At 48.1% G+C, this 25,687-nt stretch overlaps 1 protein-coding gene across 5 annotated transcripts in view; it reads left to right on the top strand.

Moving 5' to 3' along the window:
* Positions 1-25,687, top strand: part of LOC138747668 (otoancorin-like) — a 49,762-nt gene that overhangs the window by 12,337 nt on the left and 11,738 nt on the right. For 3 of the 5 annotated variants that reach the window (XM_069907138.1, XM_069907140.1, XM_069907141.1), the window contains 14 exons: positions 744-976; positions 2,767-3,022; positions 3,105-3,244; positions 4,934-5,057; positions 7,423-7,638; positions 8,903-9,070; positions 9,438-9,578; positions 15,600-15,655; positions 16,942-17,059; positions 17,974-18,047; positions 18,648-18,783; positions 20,922-21,112; positions 24,177-24,270; positions 25,551-25,680. In XM_069907138.1, coding sequence (XP_069763239.1) covers positions 744-976; positions 2,767-3,022; positions 3,105-3,244; positions 4,934-5,057; positions 7,423-7,638; positions 8,903-9,070; positions 9,438-9,578; positions 15,600-15,655; positions 16,942-17,059; positions 17,974-18,047; positions 18,648-18,783; positions 20,922-21,112; positions 24,177-24,270; positions 25,551-25,680 — 2,077 coding nt within the window. The remainder of the gene's footprint in view (positions 1-743; positions 977-2,766; positions 3,023-3,104; positions 3,245-4,933; positions 5,058-7,422; positions 7,639-8,902; positions 9,071-9,437; positions 9,579-15,599; positions 15,656-16,941; positions 17,060-17,973; positions 18,048-18,647; positions 18,784-20,921; positions 21,113-24,176; positions 24,271-25,550; positions 25,681-25,687) is intronic. The other 2 variants (XM_069907139.1, XM_069907142.1) reach the window with 2 other exon arrangements.

Raw genomic sequence — 25,687 nt, forward strand, 5'->3', positions numbered from 1 at the left:
ACGCTCAAACAGCAACGCACGCTCACGCACATATGCCATCAGGGCACCTACCCATAATGAACAGTTTAAATTTAGACCAATTGCATGGTAACAGGCTATTTTGGTCCACGAGTTCGTGGGCCCAATTACTCTCAATTAACCTACACCCCGGTACATTTTGGATGTTGGGAGGAAACTGGAGCTCCTGGGGAAAACCCATGCAGACACGGGGAGAATATACAAACTCCTTGCAGGCAACGCAGGATTCAACCCCAATCCTGATTGTTTGTGCTGTAACAGCATCGCGCTATCCACTACATCAACCATGCCGCCCCACAATAACCGTGCTGCCCCACGCTAACCATACACTGACCACCACGCCAACTGTGTGCCCTGTCTGGCCCAGTTCTGACGATTCACCACGGATGGGGAGATGGGTCTGTGAGGGTATCGGGGAAAGATGCCAGGTCACTGTAACAGGCTAAAGGGGATAAATGTCCTCCCACTATCCATGTGGGAGGGGAGAGGTCTCCCTCCTTGGGTCCGTGCTGCCTGGGAGACATTCACAGTTTGGTCTGCCATTCCCCTCTCCTCCTCATTCTGCCGCTCTTCCCCATTCTCCATCTCCCTTCTCTTTTTCTCTCATTTCTTTCCTTTTTCTCATATTTTTCTTCATCTTTTTCCACTTTGTCTTTTCCTCCCTCCCTTTCCCTCACTCCTCATTCTTTTCTCCTCCCCCTCATCCTCCCATCTGTCCATCCCAGCTCCTGTCCACCAGGGTCGATTTCCAGAAGCTACGGGAGCAGATTGTGAGCTGCCGGGACGGGAGCCGCAGCCTGTTTGTCATGGTCTGGGAGAGATGTCTACCCCGGCTCTCCACTTCTCAGTGCCTGGAGCTCCTCACCAAGGCTCTGAGACTGTCTTCAGGTGCCTATCTGCAGCCCGAGATGGTGACCGAGATTCCCCAGGACCTTCCAGAGGAGACCTTCAGGAACATGTGAGTCCGCCCAGTAGCTGGGCCGTAGGCTGCAGTGTTCGAGGGAGATGAAATGTGAGTTCACTGTCATACACATGAACGATACACGGATGCACTGGGATTCTTACTCACTGCTGCAAGCAAACCAGTTTATGGTTGTGAACATTTTGCGGCAGCTGTAGGGTGCAGAACAAGGTGCAAAATTACTATAAATTACAAGATCACAAAGTAAGATTTTTTAAAAAACAAATAATTAGTGCAAAAAAAAGCAGAGAAGGTGAGGTCATGTCTGGGATTCATTGACAGTTCAGGAATCTGATGGTGGAGGGGAAGAAGCCGTCTTTGTGCTGTTGGGTGTTCGTTTCCAGGCTCTTATACCTCCTTCCCGATGGTAGCAGAGTGAAGAGGGCATGGCCTGGGTGGTGGGGGTCTTTGAGGATAGAGACTGCTTTCTTAACACTGCCTCATATACACGTCCTTGATGGATTGAAGTCTGGTGCCCGTGATGTCTCAGGCCGAGCTCACCACTTTCCGTAAGCCTTTTCCTGTCCTGCACATTGGCCCCTCCATACCAGATAGTGATGCAACCCGTCAGAATGCTCTCCACGATACCTGTAGAAATTTGCCAGAGTCTTTGGTGACATCCTGAATCTTCTCAAATTCCTCACCACGTGTAGTCGCTGGCAAACCTTCTTCGTGATCACATCGACATGTTGACCACAGGTTAGATCTTCAGAGATGCTGACACCCAGGAACTTTACCCTTTCCACTGCTGACCCCTCAATGAGGACTGGGCCATTTTCTGGTTTCTCCTTCCTGAAGTCCACAATCATCTCCTTGGTTTTGCTGACGTTGAGCACAAGGCTGTAGTCATTACCCCATTCAACGAGCTGATCGACCTCCCTCCTGTACACTTTCTCATTGCCGTCTGTGATTCTGCCGACAACTGTGGTGTCATTGGCAAACTTGGAGAGGGCATCTGAACTCTGCCTGGCCTCACAGTCATGGGTGTAGAGCGAATAGATGCTTCTTGAAAAGAATTACAATATATTCAAAGTTGGTAATTAATGCAGGAGTTACGCAGTTACACAGGTACAATATCCAGATGCAGCAAAATGCTACCATTCTGCGTCTATACAGGTAATTGACTGAAAAAGAGAAGTTAATTATGAAAGGAGAGATAGATAAACATTCACTATTGGGGTTGGTACTAAAAGAAGTGATGTTTCAGTCATGCAGCTGGTGTTTGGTCTGGGCTGGGTAGTTGTGGTTGGGGTTCAGGTGGTATGGGGAGGTTCTGGAGCTGCTGGGGAGGAGGATTACTTAGCCCTGAGACCACAGGGAGGTGTGGAGGGAGCAGCTTCAATCCCCCCCCCCCCCCCCCCCCCCCCCCCCCCCCCCGAGACAGGGCTCAGATGACTGGTGGGTGGTGTTTAGATGATGCAGCCTCGAATCAGGCCAGTGAGTGGACCCATTGCTGCCTGTTTACGGCATACACTCCCGTCTGGGCTACCCAGGTTCACTCACACACACACACGGACGTGCGTGCACACTCACACACACACGGACGCGCGCGCGCGCACACACACACACACACACACACACACACACACACACACTCCCCCAGCAGTTCCAGTCCAACACACACCCCTCCATTGAAGCAGACGTACTGTTCTATATCACCTGTGGGATCTCACTGATCAAATGACCTTGCCAGTTTTGGCTGAGGCTTTGTGCTGTGTGAAAGGCACCATGTAAATGCAGTTGTTGTTGCAGTTTGACCTGCCTCCTCCCTGACCCCTCTCTTCCAGTACGGCAGTTTTGAAGGAGCTCTATGATGAGCTGACGGCTCGGAGTCAGAGGGCTGTGTACGAGTGGATCCGACGGATTCTGCAGAGACCCCGGGGTCAGGTCGCAGGTTGGGGCACCGCTCCCCGTGCCCTGACTCTTGCACCCCCCTCCTCGGGGGAAGGGCCATCATGGATCACAGCAGAGAGCCTGTGGTTTCTGGGGAGATTCGTGGTCCACCTCCCCCCTGAGGAGATCCAGAAGATCAGCCTCAATGAGGTGAGCAAAGGGTGTGAGGTCGATGAACAGGATCCAGTTTTGCCGGTTGGATGATGATGATGAACTTGGTTTCTTCACCCAGATTCGACGGTTCATTAATTACGGCAATGCCACCAAGCAACTGGATTCAGTGTATGACATCACGTCCACCACTGCCAGAGCATTTCAGAAACGGATCAGTGCCAGCGGCTTTGACATGGCCAACACCTCCACAGTCTACAGGTGAGAGAGAGCTCGTCCCTGGTGCCTGCCCACCTCCCCCGATTCCCGACTCCGTGGAGAACATGCAGCATGGTTAGCACAACGATGTTACAGTATCAGTGACCTGGGTTCGAATCCTGCGCTGTCTGTGAGGAGTTTGTTCATCCTCCCTGAGTCTGTGTGGGGATTACTCCGGGGCCTCCGGAGTACTGGAGGGTGTAGGTCAATTGGGTGTAATTGGGCAGCATGGGCTTGTGGGCCGAAGGGCCTATTTCTGTGCTCTAGGTCTAAATCTAATTAAAAAAAGACACTGGCATTTAAATAGAAGCAAGTCTGGGCCCTTTTGTATAAATCAATGGTCGTAAACTTCCCCCAGATTCCCCATGGGGGCCACGGATGGGGAGCCTGGGGATGGGGAATGGGAATGGTGGGGGGGGGGAATTTTGACCCTGGGGATGGGGATGGGGAGCCCAGGGATGGAGAGGATGGGGATACGGGGAGGAGGATGGGACAGGGGGACGAAGGTGTCGGGGATGGGGAGCCTGGGGACTGGGACAAGGGGAGCCCAGGGATGGGGAGGGGGGATGGGGAGACAGAAGGGATTGGTGCAGGGGACAGGTGCTCGGGATGAGGCCTACTGATGGAATCCCTTCCAAGCACTGGCACCAGGGAGTCACTCCCTCAACCTCAGTCAGATCAGGTACTATTAATGGGTCCACTGGCATCAAGGAAAGCCAAGGCCTTGTCCAATTTTTGTTTTGTGTCATGCTTTAAAATTAATTGTTACTTTTATCCTTTTTTGCTGTTCACCATTTCTCATAGCTTCACGTGTCTGAACATCAGAGACACCCAGCAATATCTAAGATCCCTCTTGGTTTTGTCTGTCAGCAAAGCTGGGGGAGGGTTGAGGATTTTGCTGGCTGTCAAAGCTTGGAGTACAGGGGCTCCCTGGGGTCTGGGCCCCCATGGTTCAGCAAGGGAGGTCCTCAATCAAGACCGGTGCATTGCATCGACCATAAGATCAGGCCTAGCTCTCTCCCTTTCTCCTGATGGTGGTGGTACGTGTAGTTCTCACAGAGAGGTGCATCCTTCAGACCCACTTGTCCATCCCAGTTAAGTTACCTACCTGTGCTCATCCCATTTACCTGAATTTGGTCCACATCCCTCCAATTGATCAGCCATGGTCCACTGGTGGGTGGGCTGCAGCACGTTTCCATGGGAGTCTTTAAAAAGGTTAATTAAAATACTTTAAATTAGATCAAAGATGTGTTTCTTACAGAACTGCCTTTGATTTGAAAATATTGCTCAGTCATTGCTACTAGTGGGCTCTGGCATATTAGGCCAGAAACCAGGTGGGCGTTAGTCCGAAAATGGTTGAGAACCACTGCAACCTTTTCTATTCATGTACCCAGCCAAATGTGCGATAAATGTTCTAATTGTACGCACTCCCACCACTTCCTCAGCCAGTCCGTGCCATATCCCCGCCACCTTTCTTGTGGAGAAGGTGCTCCTCGGATTCCCTTTCAATCTTCATCCTCCCCCCCACCCCCCCCAACTTAAATCTATGCTCCATCCTGGAATAAATAAAACTCCTTGAGATTGTGACAATGTCTCCTTCACACTGTCTGCAACTTTTGACCTTGTCGATCATGTAACCCTCTTCCAGTAGTTGTCCAGAGACCACAATTGTCCAATCTTACCCATTTCTAGACTCGGTCTACTGGTCTGTTTCTTCGACAACGTGCAGGAGTTGGACATGGGCGAAGCTCGCAGTCTCCTCCACCAGATGATCAAGTGCAGCCGTCTCAAGGGTTTCCAAGCAGACGTTAAGAAGGTAAAGTTACCCCGGTAGCTCAGGTTCACCCCCACCACGCACAGACTCTGAGGCAGCAGATTAAACACAGAGGATGATGGAAATGCAAGAGGAATAGAACACAAGAGCAAGGATGTGATGCTGAAGCTTCTATGAGGCACTGGTGAGACCTCACTTGGAGTGTAGTGAGCAGATTTTGGCTCCTCATTTAGGGAAGGAGAGGGGAAAAGGAGGTTCACAAGGATGATTCTATGGATGAAAAGGTTATTGTATGAGGAACATTTGACAGCTCTTGGCTTATACTTGTTGGAATTTCGGAGAATGAGGGGAAATCACATTCAAACTCTTTGAATGTTGAAAGGCATGGACAGAATAGATGTAGAGAGGTGGGAGAGTCTTGGACAAGAGGGCACAACTTCAGGATTGAACAGAGATGTGGAGGAATTTCTTCAGCTGGGGATGTTGAATCTGTGGAATTTGTTGCCACAGGTGGTATAGAGCAGATTCAACGCCAACTGAGGTAGGGCCTTGTTCCGAACGTCCACCATCCCTCTGCCTCCATAGGTGATGGTCGACCCACTGGCATGCTTCAGCAGCGTGTTTACAACGTGTATATAGCACAGAGAGTTTTACAGCACAAAACAGGCCCTCCAGCCCAACCTGTCCATGTTGACCAAGCTAGTCCCATTTGCCTGGTCCATTTCCCTCTAAGCTCGTGGAAAGAAAAGTTTGAGAACCCCTGCCCCAAACCTTTCCCATCCATGTCACTATCTAAATATCTGTTAAACATCCCATTTGTCCCTGTCTCCACCACCTCCTCGGGCAGCTTGTTCCACACAGGTCCCTGTTTAAAAAATTTGAAAATCTTGACCAGAGAGCAGGGACTCACTGAGGATCTTCTTCGAGGAGGAGATGAGTCGGGGAAGCTGTGACTCCAGGTCCTAGAACCCGGGCAGCTGAAGGCCCATTCATTAAAATGAATGCCAGTCCCTTTCAGCCTGCTCTGCTGTTCAGTGGGATGATGGTTGGGGCAATCTTCACTGCAACCTCTTCCCCACTCTCTCCCCCTGCTTATCGCCCCCGTATTGAAGAGGTTCGATTCAGGGATTCTTCAGACCATTAGTAAAGCACACAGACACAGCGATTTAAGTAAAAACACGATGCTGGGGAAACTCACCAAGTCAAACAGTGTCCTTCATGTAGCAAAGACAAAGATACAGAACCAACGCTTTGGGCCTGAGCCCTTCATCAAGGTGCGGGGAAAATGTAGACAGGTGGCTGAGGTTGAATTACTTTGTTTTAAGAATGGACCGTTTTGAAATGATCCAAGTCCACTAACCAAGTCGGTTGTGACTAAGAACAAGAATTACGTTACAGATTGTTTCACAAGCGAGGTGTCCAGATTTTGTTTGAATGTGTGCTGACATTTTGCTCCAGCATTGTGATTTTACTCCAACCATGGTGCCTACAGACATTCGTCTTTTACTAGAGAGAGAGATTTACCAGGCTGTTAAAATAAAATTTATGCACAGGAAACGCATTCTGCCAATTACACCTTACTAACCCCATACATTTTGAAGGGTGTGAGGAAACTGGAGTACCTGGGGAAAACCCACACAGGTTACAGAGAGAACATGCAAACTCCTTATAGTCAGCGTGGGATTTGAATCTGGGTCCTGGCGCTGTAACCTTGTTACACTAACTGCCGCCTGGATTAGAGGGGTTAGCTTATGGGGAGATGTTGGACAACCTAGGGTTGTTTTCTCTGGAGCATCGGAGGCGGAGGGGAGACATGACAGAGGTTTATAAAATTACGAATGGCACTGATAGGGTGGGCAGTCTGAATCTGTTCCCCAGGGTAAGGACGTCACACACTGGATGGCGTGTATTCAGGGAGAGGGGTTGTGAGTTTAAAGGAGATGTGTGGGGCACATTCATTTACACAGAGAGTCCTAGAACGGGCTGCCGGGGCAATGGTGGGAGAAACTATGATACTGAGATACACTGAGATGGAAGCATGGATAGGCAGGGAGCGGCAGGATATGGTTCACATGTAAGCAGCAGGGAATTAGTTTAATTTGGTATTGTGCTAGAAGGCATTGTGGGCTGAAGGGCCTGTTTCTGTACTACACTGTCCATGCATCTGAAGTGTTATCTGTTCCTCTGTCCACGGATGCTGCGAGTTTCCAACCTGTTCAGTTTTTAATCTCAGGTTCCCAATGCCTGCAGTGCTTGGGAGGTGGCAAGGATGGGATTTGCAACCAAGGGAATCTGATGCTTTGGGAGTGGTGTTGGGTTGGGGGGGGTCACCGAGGGTGATGACCCCTGCTAGCCTCCAACCTTCGACACGGGATCATCCTGACTGTGGCTCTCCGCTCTCTTCCAGCTCAAGGCTCAGCTCCTAGGCTTGGTGCTGAGGAGCCAGCGGCTGAACGAAACCTTGGACTCCATCTCGGATGCCATTGCCTGCCTGTCCCTCACGCAGCTTGACTCGCTGTCCTCGGAGACAGTGCAGAGCGCCATCCCCATCCTGGGCACCGTCTCCGGATGGACCCTCAGCCAGATGGTCGTCCTAGCTGACAAATTCCTCGGAGATGGGCAGGTGAATGGAATGCCTGTCCACCCTCGGAGCGCCGGTGGCAGGAAGATCATTGCCCGGAGAGGGAAGAGGAGAGACTTTCAGGCTGAATCCTGATGGAGTTCTCCTGCCTTAAACCTCCACTGGCCTTGTCCCATGGATGCTGCCCGACCTGCTGAGATTTTGCAGCAGATCCCAGCATCAATGGTCTCACGTGTGTCTGGTTCACCAGGACATTGCCTGGATTGGACCATGTAGAGTCCTCGAGTTCCACAGCAGGCCTTTCAGCCCATATTGTCCATGTTGACCAAGTTGTCTACCCAATTGGTCCAATTCGCCTGCGTTCATCCCACATCCCCCTAAACATCCTCCTAAATGGAGCTAAGTAAAAACCTGAGGCTGCAGAAACTCCACAGGCCAAACAGTGAACTTTATACAGCAAAGTAAAGGTAGATAACCAACATTTCGGGCTTGAGCCTTTCATCAAGGTACGAGCACCATGTAGGCAGGTGCCTGAGCCTTGCATTAACCGCTCCGCTGACTAGGCCACCCCACTTTATCGTAATTTATTTATTTGTATTTTTATAAATTTAGACTTGCAGCACAGTAACAGACCCTTCTGGCCCACAATCCCGTGCTACTCAATATAACCAATATCCAGTACGTTTTTGGAGTGTGGGAGGAACTCACAGGGCCACAGGGAGAATGTACCAACTTCTCACAGACAGCAGCGGATTCCACCCAGGACACTTGCGCTGTAACATCATTGCACTCAACGTTTGATAGGCTGGGCTTGTGTTCTCTGGAGTGAAGGAAGTCGGGGTGGACATGATAGAGCAGATCATCAAAGTCCTTTGCCAAGGGTATCAAAACTGAGAGAGCATAGGTTCAAGGTGAGGTTTAAACAGGATTCGGGGGATAGGTGATTGGCTGATATCTGAAGTGAAATACAAAAGTTTGCAGAGACAGGAGAGAGGAGAGGTGGGAATTGATGAGGGGAGAGGTTGGCTGAGTGAATGCAGAACTGGGTGAAGGAGACAGAGGGAAGAGAGTCTCTCAAAGCTTCAGGGGATCCTGTTTGATCCTGATCTCAGGCGCAGTCTACGTGGAATTTGCACATTCTCCCTGTGACTGAATTGGTTTCGCATGATTGGCTCTGGTTCTCTCCCACACATGGAGCCAACACAGAATGGATGGGCTGAATGATCTTGTGGGGGTTCCATGTGACCTCTCTGCCAGGGCTCAGGCTGATTGTAATGGCATTCTGTTGCTTCCTCTATCCCCGCAGCAGCTGTCGTTGTTCAACCTCAGCCAGCTGGGGGTCCTGGTGCCTGGGGTTGGCACGCACATGCTGTACAATACCAGCCCCAGGGATCTGGTCCGTGCTGTGCGAGGCCCCCTGTCCCAGCACGGACCCCAGCTCTCCACCCCGCAGCGGATGGCAGTGGTCACCCAGGTAAACTGAGCCCCAGACCCTGGCTCCCTCTGCCCAATGGGGCCCTCAGCAAACGGGTGGGTCTGGGAGGGTGTCGAGGGCAAGGGTAGAGATGGGGGTGGGGAGAGAGTGGGAGTTGGGGAGAGAGAGGTGTTGGTGTGGAGAAGAGGTGGGGTGAAGAGAGGGGGGCTGGTAGGGAGAAGGGATAGGAAGAGAAGGGGTGAGGTGGGGAGCGAAGGGAGTGAGGGTGTGGGGAGAAAGTGGGGTGGGATGGGGAGAGATTGGAGACAGGGTGAGGGGGGGAGTGGTGGGGAGGGGAGGGATGGTGAGCGGGAGGAAGGATGGATCATGCCTCTGACCTCGACTCTGTCTCCTCTCCTATATGCAGGTTGCTGCTTCCAGTAACGTGTCCTCCTGGCTTGACCTGTTGAACAGCTCCTTCCTGGAAGAGTTGTCGCTCTCCACGCTGCTGGGAATGCAGAGCTTCAACATCAGCCATCTCGGCCAGAAGGAGCTGAGGAGAAGCCAGGTTTGCTCAATGTTCCGATCACGTTACAACTGTAGTGGATGTCGGTGAGAACTGTGTGTAGTTCCAGTCGCCCGGCGAGAGGTGTAGAAATGAGAATGTTATTGGGACTGGAGTTAGTAGGAGAGTTTGGGACAGGCAGGAGACGCAGAGTGACCTTAAAGAGCATTATAGAGTCAATGGAATAGACTGTTCTCGGACCCAAAGAAAGTCCAAGAATTTGCTGAATGTTTGCAGGACTGGAGAAGAGAGGAGGAGGAGTGACAAGAAGGATGACTGGCAAGAAATTATACAAGTGAACCGATGCGGACTCAAAAGGCCAACATGGCCTGTTTCCGCTCCGTAAATGGTTATATGGTTATAAAGATAATATATACTTAAAGATGGATAAGAGAAGGGGAAGAAGGGAAAAAAGAGAGAGCGAGCTTTGTTATAAGTATAGGAAAATAGTGTTCTCTGTGGGTTGGGGGGGAGAATAATGGTCATTGCGAAATCTGTTGACACTTGCGAGTAAGTTCGCAAACTGAATTGAAAGGGGAGTTGTGGTTGCCATCAAGGGACAAAGGGCAATCCAAAGAGGGGAGATTCATTTGGAGTTAAAGGGTTATTGCTTGTGGGGATTGTTGGGGTATTTCATGTCTTCTATTTCAAATGGTTTTATCAGTTTGTTTTGTCCCTCTTCTTGCCATTTCGGCAGTTCACTTTTAGCTAAAAGTTCTTCTATTTTATCATCTTTCCCCTCATTCTCAGTTTGATACAATTGTTCATAAAATTCCTTAAAATTTTCATTAATCTCCATTGGATTATATGTAATTTGTTTGTCCTTTTTCCTTGATGCCAATACAGTTCTTTTAACTTGTTCTGTTTTAAGTTGCCAGGCTAATATTTTGTGTGTTTTTTCTCCTAGTTCATAATACTTTCGCTTTATTTCCACCTGATACATTTGTAATGTTTCGTATTTTATTTTTTGTCCGCCAATTCTCTTTTTGTTATACGGTCCCTTGTTGCTAGTTCTTTTTATGTACTTACTATCTCCCTTTCCAACTGTTCTATTTCCCGATTGTAATCCTTTTTCATCTTAGTTACATAACTTATTATCTGCCCTCTAATGAAGACTTTCATTGCATCCCATAATATAAATTTTTTTCACTGATTCTGTATTTATTTCAAAGTACATTTTAATTTGGCATTCAATAAATTCTCTAAATTCTTGTCTTTTAACTAGCATGGAGTTTAACCTCCATCTATATGTTCTTGGTGGGATGTCAGGGGTGAATGATCAGATAGCAATCTAGCTTTATATTCAGTTTTCCTAACTCTCCCTTGGATATGGATCGACATCAAAAACCTATCAATCCTTGAGTATGTTTTATGCCTACTCGAATAATATGAGTATTCCTTCTCCCTTGAGTGCTGCCTCCTCCATATATTCATAAGTTTAATTTCATAAAACTGGATCCAATTTTATCCAACATTGGATCCAAATTAAGGTTAAAATCCCCTCCTATCAATATATTCCCCTGTGTATCACAATCTTCAAAAAAATATCTTGCATAAACTTTTGATCCTCTTCATTAGGTGCATATATATTGATCAAATTCCAGAATTCTGAATATATCTGACAATTTCTCATTACATACCTCCTTGCTGGATGTATTATTTCCTCCTCTATTTTGATTGGTACATTTTTATTAATTAATATAGCTACACCTCTGGCTTTTGAATTATATAACGCTGCCGTTACGTGCCCTACCCAGTCTCTCCTTAATTTGTTACGTTCCACTTCAGTTTGATGCGTTTCCTGCACAAATGCTATGTCTATTTTTTCTTTTTTCAGTAAATTTAATAGCCTCTTCCATTTAATTTGGTTATGTATTCCATTAATATTTATAGTCATATAGTTCAACATGGCCATCTCATATTTTGTTTACACCTCATTTCCGCTTCCTCACCTCCACCATCCCCTTTTTCATCTCTCAATTTTCCCTTTTTGAACTCAATGTATGACAACACTTTTAAAACATAAAATACTTCAACAACTCCCACATCTAAAATTCCTTTAACCCCAAATGTCCCCCCCCCTCTCTGATTTGCCCCTTATGCCTTGCCAGGCAACCACAACTCCCCTCTCCATTTGGATTGCGAACCTCCTCGCAAGCGTCAACTGATTTCGCAGTGATTGTTATTCTCTTCCCCCCCAACCCCCTCCAGAAAAGACTTTTATCTTCACATATAACAAAGCTCACCCTCTTTTTTTCCCCTTACTTCCTTTCTTCCTTTTCTTTCCCTTTAGTTCTTACATACATTATTTTTATATCTTTATTTGTATTTTGTCGTCGTTCTTCGTTCTTGTTACATTTCTTCATCTCTCCTTCTGTCCTGCAGGGGTTCTGCAAATTCTCGTGCTTCCTCCGGATCCGAGAACAGTCTGTTTTGCTCCTCCGGGATAAATATTTTAAGCACAGCTGGCTATCTTAACATAAATTTATAACCTTTTTTTCATAGGATCGATTTTACTGTATTAAACTCCTTCCTCTTCCTTAAGAGTTCAAAACTTATGTTTGGGTAAAAAAATATTTTTTAACCCTGTATTCCAATGGTTTTTTGTCTTCTTTAATTTTATTCCTTGCCCTCTCCAGTATATTTTCTCTTGTCGTGTATCTCAGAAATTTTATTAAAACGGATCTTGGTTTTTGATGTGTCTGTGATTTTGGAGCTAATGTTCTGTGTGCCCTTTCTATTTCCATTCCTTCCTGATTTTCTGGCATTCCCAAGTCTTTTGGGATCCATTCTTTTATAAATTCTTTCATATTTGTGCCTTCTTCTTCTTCCTTTTGGCCTACTAAGTTTATATTGTTTCACCTACTATAATTTTCTTATAGTGGCTCTTACCGACCACTACTCCATCACAAGACTCCTCCCCGGGTATTTCATGTCTTAAGAGCGTTGTCAATCTTCTGAGCGAACAACTCTTGTAACTCTTTAACATTTTTGTCACTGTCTTCCAATTTTCTTCTTAAGTCATTCACTTCCATTTCTATAGCCGTTTCTCGTTCTTCCACCTTGTCTAATCTTTTCCCTATTTCTGTCATGACCAGCTCTATTCTACTCACTTTTTCTTCTGTACTTTTCATTTCACTAAATTCTAATGTCAACCATTCTTTTAATGCTCTCATTTGTTCTTGAAATTTTTTTATCTATATACTGTCCATCTATTTTACCTTCTATTTCTCTGTGCAGAGCTTGGTTTTCTTCTTCCTCTTCTGTGTCTGTACCTGTGTTTGTGCCTTCTTCTTCTCTTCCTTGTATCTGTGTCTCTTCTGACTTTCCTGATGAGTTGCTTGTTTCATTTTGCTGGGATTCTTCTTGCTTGGCTTCTTGCTGTTGGTCCTCTTCTTCTGGGCTAGTTATCTGTTGGGCCTCCTGTTGCTGTTCTTATTTCCTATCACTCCCTTTCCTCTTCTTCCAGCTGAGAGCCCTGGGTTCGGGCATCCCTCAGCTGGTCGCGCTGTGTTTGCTTGCTCCTCAACTGAGCCCCCCTCCTGTTCTCTTTTTCCTTAGTGAGTGCACTGCACATGGGCGACTCCTCGCACATGCACAGTTGTGTGCTTTTGTTTGGCTCAGAGAGCCATTTTTGCAGTCCAGCGGTCGAGAGGTCGTGTCTCTGTGGGGTCATCACCAACTTTGGGGAACGGGCTCTTTTCTCCACAACGGCTCCCTTTTTCTTCATTCAGGTAAGGCCTTCTCCTTTCTGGCGTCTTTTCTTCTTTTTTTCCCCGTTGTTTTTACTTTTTCTTTCTTGGGTGCCATTTTCTTTCTTTTCTCCACAATTTTATCTTTTATTTGTTATGTTTTGTGTTTCTTGAACTTTGTATTTTATTCACTTTATTTCTTCTTTTCTGGAGAGGCCTGGTATTCTCTTACTCCTCCCCGGGTATTTCATGTCTTAAGTGCATTGTCATATATTGAGATTAAAAAGGAAAACTTAAAAAACTGTAATGGAAAAAAGGGATGGAGATGGTGAAGAGGCGGAAAAGAAGTGAAAATAAAGATATAAGATGGCCACGTTGGACTATATGACTATAAACATTAATGGAATATATAAATCACATATAATTTAAAAGACAAAGTTATAATGATTGGGGAAACTTGGGAATCATATACGGAACATAACAGAAAGAACAGGCCTCGGACCACCACCACCTAAAATGATAAGATAAACATGATCAGTAGTATGTGAATAAGTAGATGGTGCGTCTTTTTTGTTTGTATTCCTTTTGTAAATGATATTATATATTATATATATGTCCAATATTTACTGTTTTTGGAGGGGGGTGGGAAGGGGGAAGGGAGGGATGGGGGAAAAAAGAGAAAATGTCACTGTGAATATTTAAAGAAATGCACCTGTAAATGTATTGGTTGATATGGTTCATAGTGGGATAAATAAAGAATTACAAAAAAAAGATCAAGAGCTACACTCAAGATGCACTTTGTCCCAGGGCTTTCATGGGCCCACTATAAGGGAACTCATTGCAGTTATTAATATTAATACAATACAGTTTTTTAAAATGGCAGCGTTGCCAGAGTACCTGTAACGGCAATGCTGCCGCTGTTACGCAGGGAGAGAGGGGAGCAGAGACAAAGCCCTTCCGCCCAGTCCATCTGCCAATGGCTCTCTACAGGCTTATAAACAGCCTGTTAAAGGAGCTGTCGGTGTTTTATTTAAAATCCAGTGACTGCAGGATATAGGCTTAAGATGGTGGCATTTTTAAACTCGTCAGCAGCCGTGAGCAGTTTCAGACTCTGGGGGAGTAGTGGACTGATGGAGGGCACCATTAACAGGGAGAACACCCTGTGGAGAATCTATGTTGAGCTGTCAGTCTTCCACTCTGCCTAGCCCTGCTTTACTGACATTGGACATGTATTATCTCTACCATTAAAGACACTCTCCTTGGGTATAACTGTGTTTGCACCCATTGTCTTTCATTATTGTACCATTAGTTTCTGCTAATAAAAGCCATGATTATTGTTTGAAAAAAAAGAGGGTTATACAGTCACGGGGAGTGTAGGTGAATGGTCACAATGAGATAAACAAGGAAATCTGAAGACTCTGGGGTCTTGGTGAGTCCACAAAAGTGCTGGGGAAACACAGACTCCAACCTGACAGTGTTAATATTGACATCCGTTAACTCCTTCCCTGGAGTCTCTCTTTCCCTAGCCTGCCAGCTCCCCAGCCCCTTCCCTCTCCAACCAGAGAGCTTTCCCCAGCCCTATGACATCTTCCCCCACCTCACTTCTCAGCTATAACCCTCCCAGTTGTACCTACCTATTACCTCTTGCCTGCAGCTATGCTATCCCCCCTTGCTTCCACACACCTTTTTATTCAGACCCCTCCCTGCTTTTCCACACTCCTGACAAAGGCCTCCAAGCCAAAACATGGTCTGCTTACAGGTGCTGCGTGACCTGCGGAGTTTCTCCAGCATGTTTGTGTACTGTGGCGGGTCACAGACTTTTCCCCAGGGCAGGAAGGTCCAAAACTGGACAGGCTTGACGTTGAGGGCTGGAGGTGTGGGGACAAGGTTTAAAAGGGTGGGGATTGTGTGGGACGAGCTGCTGGAGGGAGTACCTCCCCCGAGGCATATTTAAGAAGGGCCACAGACTGAATCATAAAATATTTTCTATGTACTCAGTAGGAGAGAAGTGTGGAAGAAATCAGCCAAATGACTGCTTCACAGGGAAGGGGTCCCATAAACTTTGAGCTGAGTCCTAAGGAGGTCATCGCCAAAAAAGGTTTGGGAATGGCTGAAGAAAGATATGGGCCAAGCCCAGACAAGCTCTGCAAAACACTAGGTCAGCATGGACACATTGGGCTGAAGGGCCTCTTTCCATGGTGTAGACTGTCCCTTTCCCACCCTGCCCATTGCCAACTGTTGTAAAGCAATCATCACCTCTGAACCTTTTCCGATGATGTGGATCAGTAACTGAGACCAGTTGGCTGTGATTCTCTCTCCTTGTCTCCCCCAGGCTTTGTTCCTTTACGAACTGGCGTTGAAGACACTGGCAGTGCAGGAAATAGTCCGGTAAGGAACTTGTGGCCAAAACATATCTCCAGTCATCTTCTCCCTGAATAACCCAGGTCTGGGACAAGGAACTGGCTCCAAATCCAGGTTCTTTTTCATCTGCTGTGGGCCAACTTCCATTCCGTGGGTTCTTGACCTTCTCCCTCCCCCTCCCCTTTCTCTCCCCCCTCCCCTTCCCCTTCTCTCTCCGCCCTTCTCTCTTCCCTTCCCCTTCCTTCTCCCCTCTCCCCCTCCCCCTCTCTCTCCTTTCTCCCTTCTTCCCCTCTCACCTCCTCCCCTCTCCCTCTCTTTCACATTCTCTCTATCCCTCTCACCCCCTCTACAGCCCTTTTTATGGTGTGAACCCGCACTAAATGAAATGCAGTAGTTAAATGTGCCTTTTTATGGAAAAGGTCTGGAAAGCGGAACCTGCGTTGCCTTCATAGAGCAGCATCGGGAATCATCTTCCAGAGCTGAGGGAGATGGGTGAGTGGTGCAGTAGCTCCACCCATTGCCATGATGTCATCCATAGGCACTGGCAAGAGAAAAGTTAATAAAGACATTCCCTCTCACCCAAAAGAACAAAAATTTTAGCTATCACTAACGTGAACAGATTAATGATGTGATTAATAAGTATCTGAACACACTGAGCGCTTTAAAATTCGCACTCCTGGGTGCGGGCTGACGACATCATCGCCTCGATATCATCCCACCCCTTTCTAGCCACCTTCAGCGGCATTGCCTTCACGGTGGGGGTGGAGTGACTGAGTGTACTCCCCCACCCACCCCCCCCATGGATCTGAATTCACCTGCTGAATATGCGCTTTTATGAAGGGAAATGAAGCAAGAATATCTCCCTCCACCTCCCCATCCCTCTGCCTCCGCCTCCCTGTCTCCACATCTCTCTGAGAGTATCTGTCTTTTGCTGAATCTACATCTCCCTCACTCTCTTTCTCTCTGTGACTGTCTCTCTCTTTCCCATCTACTCTGTTTCTCCCTTTACTACCCCAACCATAAACTACTCCAAGTCCTAACAAAAGATCTTGAAACATCACATTTTTGCACTAACTGCAACTGTGAATATTTATCTCTCCTATTGTATTTGTTATCTTCTTTCTCTCTCTCATGGTCTATTGTATTAATTTAATGTTTACCTACTGCGTGTTAATGTGATTTACATCCCCATGTAACTGAGGCTTCAGGTCCCCGTTTCACTGGAACAAATTGGAATGTCGGTGGATCTGTACATTGTACTTGTGTTTATGACAATAAGTTCTCAACATCCTCCTGTTCACTTTTTTGCCCAGATTTGGGGAGTTGGTCAGAGGTTTGACCTGTCAACAACTCCAATCCCTGGATCAGGCCACGTTTCTCCAGCTCGATGTCCTCCTCCAGGGGAGTTTCCCCCTCATGTCCCCACACCAGGTAAGCTGTGTATGAGACGGTGGGTCTTCACCACCCTGGGCTGGCCATGGGGAGGTGGGACTTCACCACCCTGGGCTGTCCACGGGGAGGTGGGACTTCACCACTCTGAGCTGTCCGTGGACTACATGCAGCCAGTGGTCACTGCTGTTATGGAATGGTGGCAGTTGGTGAGTGGGCAGCACCAGCACCAAGACAATGACCAGTGACCATCCCAGTGCTCGTCGGCTGGGAGGGCAGTGGCGATTCCCCGTGGGTCCCCAGACGGAGCCTTGGGAATATACATCCATGGGGAGAGAGGAGGGAAGCTGTGGGGAGCATCAGGACAGATGTTGGTGCTAGGGCATCCTGGTCACCACCAGTCCAGGGAAATCAGCCCCCATTTGTCTGACCTTCTCCACAACTCATCTCCCTACTCCTTTATCTTGCTTCCTCCAGCTCTCTTCCCTGACCCTCGGCCCCCTCCCCACATTACTCAGCTTTTACCCTTCACCTGCATCCTGTCAGCCCCTGTTCCTCCTCCACATCCCTCCTCTCCTCCACACCCCTCCTCACTTTCACACCCCTCCTCACTTTCACACCCCTCCTCACTTTCACACCCCTCCTCACTTTCACACCCCTCCTCACTTTCACACCCTCCTCACTTTCACACCCTCCTCACTTTCACACCCCTCCTCACTTTCACACCCCTCCTCTCCTCTACACCCTTCCTCACTTCCACACCCCTCCTCACTTCCACACCCTCCTCTCCCTCTACACCCCTCCACACCTACACCCCTCCTCACTTCCACACCCCTCCTCTCCTCCACACCCCTCCTCTCCCCACACCCCTTGTCTCCTGAGCAGAGTCATAAGGGGGCAATTGTGGGAAAAAATATAGAGAATGGCTGCTTTAAATGTTCCCCCTGTTCTTCCAGCTGAACTGCCTGGCCTGGAAGTATCTACAAGACGCACCGGGTTCGATGCCTTCTCTCCTCCTGGTGACCCTCCCGTGAGTACCAGGGTGTGTGAGCAGCTCAGAGTGTGTTCATGTTCCAGTTTCACTGCACATATACAGTCTTTGTCTTTCTCTTTCTCTCACTCTCACAGTTTCTCTTTCACCCTCTCTGTCTCTGTCTCCCTCTCTCTGTCTGTCTCCCTCTGTCTGTCTCTCTCTCCTTTTTTCCAGCTCCCCATTCTTTTTCCTCTCCATTCAGAGAGCTATCTCCTTCCTCTATCACCTCTCAGCTTTTTCCTCTGTGCCCTCCCACCCATGTCCACCTGTGACCTCTTGCCCATTGGCCTGTGCTCCTTCCCCCAGCCCCTTCTTCCCTCCAACCCCCACCTTTTCCTTCTGGTGCCTGCCTGCCTATGCTCATACCTTGACCAAGAGCTCAGGCCCGAAACGTCGGTGATATATCTTTGCTTCCTAAGGACGCTACAAGACCTGCTGAGTTTCTCCAGCAGTTTTGTGGAGATACTGCCACATATTCCTGACTAATGGGGAGGTGTTGTGGGTCCAGGACGGTAGGTGCATTACCTGTACACCAAGGAGCTGTGGAAGGGTTGGGAGGTAACCACCTGGCTTGATTTCTCCTGTTGTTGTGTCCAGCACTGCCATCCTGGCCTCGACCCCTCAATCAGCCTGCAGGCCTCTGCTAACTGCCCTGGAGAGGGCCAACCTGTCGGCAATCGTCCCCAACCCAGCAAGGAGGGCACAGGTGATTGGCAGAGCCCTGTGGTGTCTGGTGAGTGCGGCGCTGCGTGTGACATATACACAGCCACTGGGGACAAGGGTCCACACCCCCTGGCCGTGGGCACCACCCTCCCTTCGCAACCTGCCCCACATAAACCTGTCCCTTGCTCCCCACCCCAGAATAATCAACTGACCCAGTCACATAGGCAGGCTGGGGGCTGATGTCGGTGAATGACCCCCCCCCCCCCCCATCTACTCGGCAGAAATATGGAGTGTAAAGAACACTCGACTATGGCACACCTCCAGAGTCCCAGGTTCAATCCTGATCTCTGGTGCTGTCTGTGTGGAGTTTGCACATTCTCATGGTCACCTTGTGGGTCTCACCCCCATGAGTTCTCCAGTTTTCCCCGTATCCTGTGGATGTGTGGGTTGTTTAGATGAATTTGCTGCTGCAATTTATCCCTGGTGTAGGTAGAATCTGCATGCGAGTTGATGTGGGGGCCTGAGGGTCAGCAGAGACTCAACTCAAGATCCCTTTATTGTCATGTAATAAAGACAGTGCAATATTACATGAAAATTGCTTTAATCCGCTGTAAGGCAGACAGATCCGCCATCAACAGAAATTGCCTGAAGCGTCTCTTACAGCCAGAGAGAGAGAAGAAGAAAGATCCCCCCCCCCCTACCCAGAGTCACCGAGTGTCCATGGATTCACATCCCGAGCTCCAGATCCAAACCTCCGACACGGTCAGGAACCCTTCAGCACCCTCTCTCATCCCGGTTCCTATACCTGGTGCCACTACAGCCAGTCTCCAGCAGTCCCCAGCCTGGTGTAAATCCTCGATTGCAGTCACCAGCAGTCCACAGTTTCTCCTTGAATCCCCTCGCCTGTGTGCCCTTCAGCCGTAGAGCTCCTTGCTGGTCCGCTGCCTTGACAACCCATCCCATGAGTTGTCTCCTCTGCTTCTCCTTCTCAAACGATGGGATGTCCTCCACTTCCCCGGAGTGTGCAACCCCTCGTAGGTGCTGCCAATCTTGGGTGCAGAACACCTGCGGTCCCGTGAGTTTTAAATAAAACCATCCATCAGCTCCATTAACAAGCTGTTTAAAGCCTGTATGGAGCTGACAGCAGTCAGACTGGGCAGCTGGACCCTGCAGAAGCACTGAGTTTCTGCTCCAGCGCAGGTCTGCATCAGCAGTGCTGCCATTTTGGGTGAAGGGTCTGTTCCAACCAACTAAAGAAACTCAGTGTAATCTTGGACAAAGTATCAGTGCTCACCACCCTAAACAGTCCATCCCTCCTTCACAAGCAACTCATGTTCACAGATGTATGGAGCAGGTCCCTCCAAGTCATGCATCCTCCTGACTGGGAAATGCATTATCAGTGGCCCTCAATCCCAGAATTCCCTCCCCAATGCTACCGTGGGAGCACCTTCTCTGGAAGGAGCACTTTGGTCTCCACCACCTTCTCCAGAGAATTAGCAATGGGTCACCTGTGGGGGAGATCCAGGGAAGCCATCGCAGAATTCAGGACGAGGAATGGAGTTCGATCAGCCTATGAAAGAGAGGGATTAGAAATAAAATCCAGCAATATTACGGGTGATATCACATGGGGTGGAGGATTGCAAATGGATGCTTAGTGCTGAGCTGAAGGGCACCACACAGATGGCTGAAGGAGCCTTCAGTGGGGTGGGCTGACTGAAAGTGGGTGGTTATCAATTGGCTGGGATGTGGAGAGGTGCAGAATTCACAGGGGGCTGTAGGGACAACATGCTGGGAAACTGGGGAACATAGAATGTAGGCACCAGTGGAATGGGAGTCTGCATGGGGCATTGTCAGTCCACGTGGGTCTGCATGGGTCTATGTCAATCAGGTTTGATCAGTATAGTCCTGTGGATTTTAGTTTAGGTCTGCATAGATCAATATAGGTCTGCGCAGGTTAGTCCAGGTCTGCGCAGGTCAGTGTAGATCTTGCACCAGTCTGCAGGGATTAGTTCAGGTCAGTGTAGGTCTGCACAATAGCAAATAGTGTTGGAGAACCTTCTTGTCTTTTGCACTAATTAATTTTGTAAAATGTGATTCACAGTAATATTTGGCCTGTTAGGCTGCCGCATAACAACAGATTTTCACAACAATACATCCTGATTCTGAACTTGTGCAAAGGTTTAATTGCATACATGCTTGCATTTTTAGAACTACACCATTCAGGATGAGTATGATGTGGATATCCTGGGCAGAACAATCTGTTACCTGCCACCTGAGATCATAAAGACCAACATTTCCAACAAGGCAATGAACGAAGCACTCATTCAGTTCAGGCTCTGCAGGAACCTCAGCCTGGCCCAGAAGAGAGAAATTAGAAATAAAATCCAGGAGTATTACGGGTAAGGCAGAAGGGAGTATTTATTTATCTGTCCTTTCATATTTATAACCTTCTGGTATCTTTTGGCTTAATTGCAGTTGGTGTTATCGTACCTGTGTGGCTGCAGTGAGTGAGAATTTCGGTGCATCCAGACATTATATAACAACTCTCATTACTCATGTTTCAGTGAGGTGTCTGATCACTGAGTGTTCCCGAAACACGGAGACCTAACACTATCTTTGACCACATCCCTTAATACCATGGCCTCATCTACTATCAAACCAAAGCCATCCATCATTTGGGAGAGCAACACCTAATATTCCATCTGGACACTCTCCAACCGGACGGCATTAACATCGACTTCTCCACTTTCTGTCGGCCTGCTCCCCCTTCTCCCTCCCTTCCCCCCCCCCCCCCCCCGGCCTCCTTTCCTCCAGCTTCTCCACCCCCTTCCCTCTACATTCACAGAGCCACCCCCCCCCCCCCCCCCCCCACCATTTGCTGCTGGTTTGCCCTCTATCCACCTATTACCTCCTCTCCTCTCCCTACCCCCCCTTACCATTTTGTTTGGGTGCCTGACAAAATTTTTCATACCTTAATGAAGGGCTCAGGCCTGAAACGTTGGTTATGTATCACTATAAAGGACACTGACCTGCTGGGTTTTGCCAGCACATCATATTTTTACTTCAGTCACCGTGTCTGCAGACTTTCGTGTTTTATTGCCTGTCCTTTACCTGTTCTCATTTTCTTTATCGATTCTAGCACTTGCTGTTCACTCAACCGCACCCCCCCCCCGCCCCCAGTGGTCATCTCCTCTTCCCGTCGCTCTATCTCTCCCATCTTCACCCACCCAGCACTCTAATAGAGGTGTAAAAGATTACAAGGGGCAATTTCAGGGGGACTTTTTTTATACAGAGAGTGGTGGGTGCCTGCAATGTATTGGCAGCAGGTGGTGATGGAGGAGGCTGGTACATTAGGGTACCAGCCAGAGAGCGATGAACCTTGGAATTTGCTACCACGGTGGCTGTGGAGGGCAAATCGTTGGATGTATATAGGGCAAAGTTTGATAGGTGTCTGTATAGATTTCAGAAGATATATTGTCAGAGTACAGACACATCATGTACAACCCTGAGATTCTTTTTCCTGCGCGTGCGGCAGAATTGGCACTTATTGGTAGTGCAAAGAAAAACTGTACACAGCATACACACGTAAACAAATAAAGAAATGTAAACAAACTGCAATACAGAGATAATTTTTTTAAAAATCATAAAATGCAAAAGAGTCCTTAAATGAGCCCCTGACTGAGTTTGTCATTGAGGAGTCTGATGGTGGAGGGCAGCAGCTGTTCCTGAACCTGGTGGGACAAGTCTTGTGGCACCGATACCTCTTTCCTGAGAGCAGCAGCAAGAACAGAGGGTTTGCTGGGTGGTGTGGATCCTTGGTGATTGGTGCTGCTCTCCAACGGCATCGTTTCCCATAGATGTTCTTGATGGTGGGGAGGATTTTGCCTGTGATGTCCTGGCCTGTGTCCACTACCTTTTGCAGAGCTTTACACTCAGGGTTATTGGTGTCCCCAAACCAGACCATGATGCAGCCGGTCAGCACACTTTCCTCCACACCTCTGTAGAAATTTGCCAGGGCTTCCAAAGTCATAACAAACCTCCGCAACTTCCTGAGAAAGTCGAGGCACTGTCAGGGTATCAAGGGTTATGGGGAGAAGGCAAGGGAATGGGGCTGAGAGGGAGAATGGAATAGCTCATGGTGGATTGGTGGAGCGGTCTCGATGAGCTGAATGGCCTACTTCTGCTCCTAGATCTTAGGATCTTTTGGCCATGGATGTAAGAAAAATGGAGGGTTATGGGTGTGAGAGAGAGAAGAGGTAGACTGATACGAAGTAGGGTTTATAAATGACAGAAAATTGTGGGCTGAAGGGCCTGCACTGTGCTAGAATGTTTCATCACCTCGTGAATCCCTCCCCAGTCCTCCCATCCATCCAAAGCTTGATCTCGATTAGGGTCCTGGCCTGGTATTGGCTGACCCTCTCTCTCTGTGGACACTGCCTGGCCTTCTGAGACGTTCCTGCTGTTCAATGCTGGCTCAGAATTCACATTTCAGAATCAGAATTTATTGTCATGAACATGTCACGAAATTCATTGTTTTGCAGCAATGTCACAGTCCCAATGTAACTGCAGATCACATAAAAAAATAAAAGTGTAAAAAGAGAAAGTGAGGCAGTGTCTTTGGTTCATTGTTCATTCAGAAATCTGATGTTGGAGCAGAAGAAACCATCCTTGTGCTGCTGAGGGCTCGTTTTTAGGCTCCTGAACCTTCTTCCCGATGGTAGCAGAGTGAAGAGGGCATGGCCTGGGTGGTGGGGGTCGTTGAGGATAGAGGCTGCTTTTTTAGACACCGCCTCATGTAGATGTCCTCAATGGAGTGAAGTCTGGAGCCTGTGATGTCACAGGCCGAGTTAACAACCCTCTGGAGTTTATTCTTGTCCTGTGTATTGCCACCTCCATACCAGAAAGTGCTACAACCAGCCAGAATGCTCTCCACAGTCCACCTGTAGAAATTTACAAGAGTCTTTGGTGACGTACCAAATCTCCTCACAAAGAATAACCACTGGCGAACCTTCTTCATGATTGCATCAACATGGACGCCCCAGGACAGATCCTCAGAGATATTGACACCCAAGAATTTGAGATTCTTGACCCTTTCTACTACTGAGCCCTCGATGAGGACTGGGTCGTGTTCCCCTGACTTCCTCCTGAAGTGCGCAGTCAGCTCCTTGGTTTTGGTTAGGTTGAGCACGAGGTTGTTGTTTCACCATATAATGACCTGACCTCTCTCCCTCCTGTATCCTTCCTCCGTGCTGTTTGTGATTCTGCCGACTACTGTGGTGTCATCGGCAAACTTATGGATGTCATTGGAATTGTGCCTGGCCATATGGTCATGGGTGTAGAGTGAGTAGAGCAGTGGGCTAAACATGCATCCTTGAGGTGCCCCTGTGCTGATCGTCAGTGAAGAGGGGACATTATTTCTGATTTTCCCCACATTTTCAGTTCTGGTCTGCATTCCTGTTGCAGGGACCCAGCTGGATGGCAACCTGAGCTCCTGCAGGACCTGGGGCCTCTGGTCACACTCTTGTCGAAGGAAGATCTCACCACTGTCGCCGAGAAGGTGCAGTCCCCTCATATCGCCGTTTCCCACATCCTCTACTGCTGTCACTCCATATAACCCAGCTCCCATGAGCTCTAACAAATCCTTTGAAGGAAAAGCCAATAGGTAACACTGGACAACAAAGGTTTTCAAAAGGTTCGCTTCCTGAAGAAACATTGGGGATTGGGACAGAAAACCTCAAGATAATTTCAAATACGGATTTCCTATATCACGTAGGAAGTTGGAGAAACATTAAATGAACTGTTATTGAATTTAGCCTGTTTAATAACATAATGATACTGACTCATTGCATTAGTTCAACTCATTGCCACTGATTTTTGTTTGTACTCAGCATCTGATGCCTCTCGTGTCAGTGTCCGACAAGAGTCAGCCAGCATTGATGGATTCCAGTTGCCCTGATCCCACTTTCCCACAGTCACAATGTCCCAGTGAAACCTTCCACCGTGTTCGTTACTGACGGCACCAACATCAGCAGGGAAGACGTCCAAGTGCAAATGCAGAAAATGGATTTTCAATGACCAGTTGCACTTCACGGTTTTGTCTGGTTGAAGTCGACTTAAAATAGGACAGGAAATCACAAAAATGGGTTATATCTAAAAAAAAATGGAACATGATAGGAAAATTTTTCAGATGATTTTTGTCAGCAGGCCAAAATCCATAAAATACACCCAAAAGTGCTCAGGAAGTGAAATCTTTGTTGTGTAGTGTAACCGAAGGAGAGGGCAGAGTGGGTTTGATCGGATCACGCTGTTAAATCGTAGCCAAGAGTCCTGGGCTCACTAGGGCAGCTGGAAATTTAAATGCATTTGGAATTAAAACTCCAGCTAGTAATGGTGACCTTGAAACCAGTGGGTGGCCATAGAAACCTACCTGCCACCCCAATACCCTTTAGGGGTGCAAACCTGATGTCCTTACCAAACCTGTCTCGTCGGTGACCCTGGAGCTGCCCAGCGGGTCTCTCTGACTCCAAGCTTGGTGGCTCACCGTCAACTCTCGCTGGCAATCGGCGATGGGTGGTCACCCTCCATGCGACCAGGAGCGGGCTCAATCCCCATAAAGAGCTATTGTGGAGCCAATGGGCAGAATGGCCTCTTTCTCTGCTGTTGCTTCCTCTGGATGCCAGTGTAGAGGCAGCACAGCCAGTGGGAAGAACCAGCCACACTGTACCTGTGTGCTTGACAATCACTATCAGCGGAGATCACAAAGGTGTGGGAAGCCGCCATTTTTCTTTCCTTGTCTGACCAAGTTCATTATATTATATCCCCTCTCCTCCCTCCCAGTTTCCGGATATCTTACTGCAGTCGGCGCTGGAAGTGAAAGGTATGACTGCTTCTCAGGATTTCCTCTTGGCAGTCTTCCACGCTCTCGAGAAAACAAGTGGGAGCCTCCAACCCTCCAACACAGCTCCAGGTGAACC

This window comes from Narcine bancroftii, chromosome 12, assembly GCF_036971445.1.
Source record: "Narcine bancroftii isolate sNarBan1 chromosome 12, sNarBan1.hap1, whole genome shotgun sequence".
Classification (NCBI taxonomy): Eukaryota; Metazoa; Chordata; class Chondrichthyes; order Torpediniformes; family Narcinidae; genus Narcine; species Narcine bancroftii.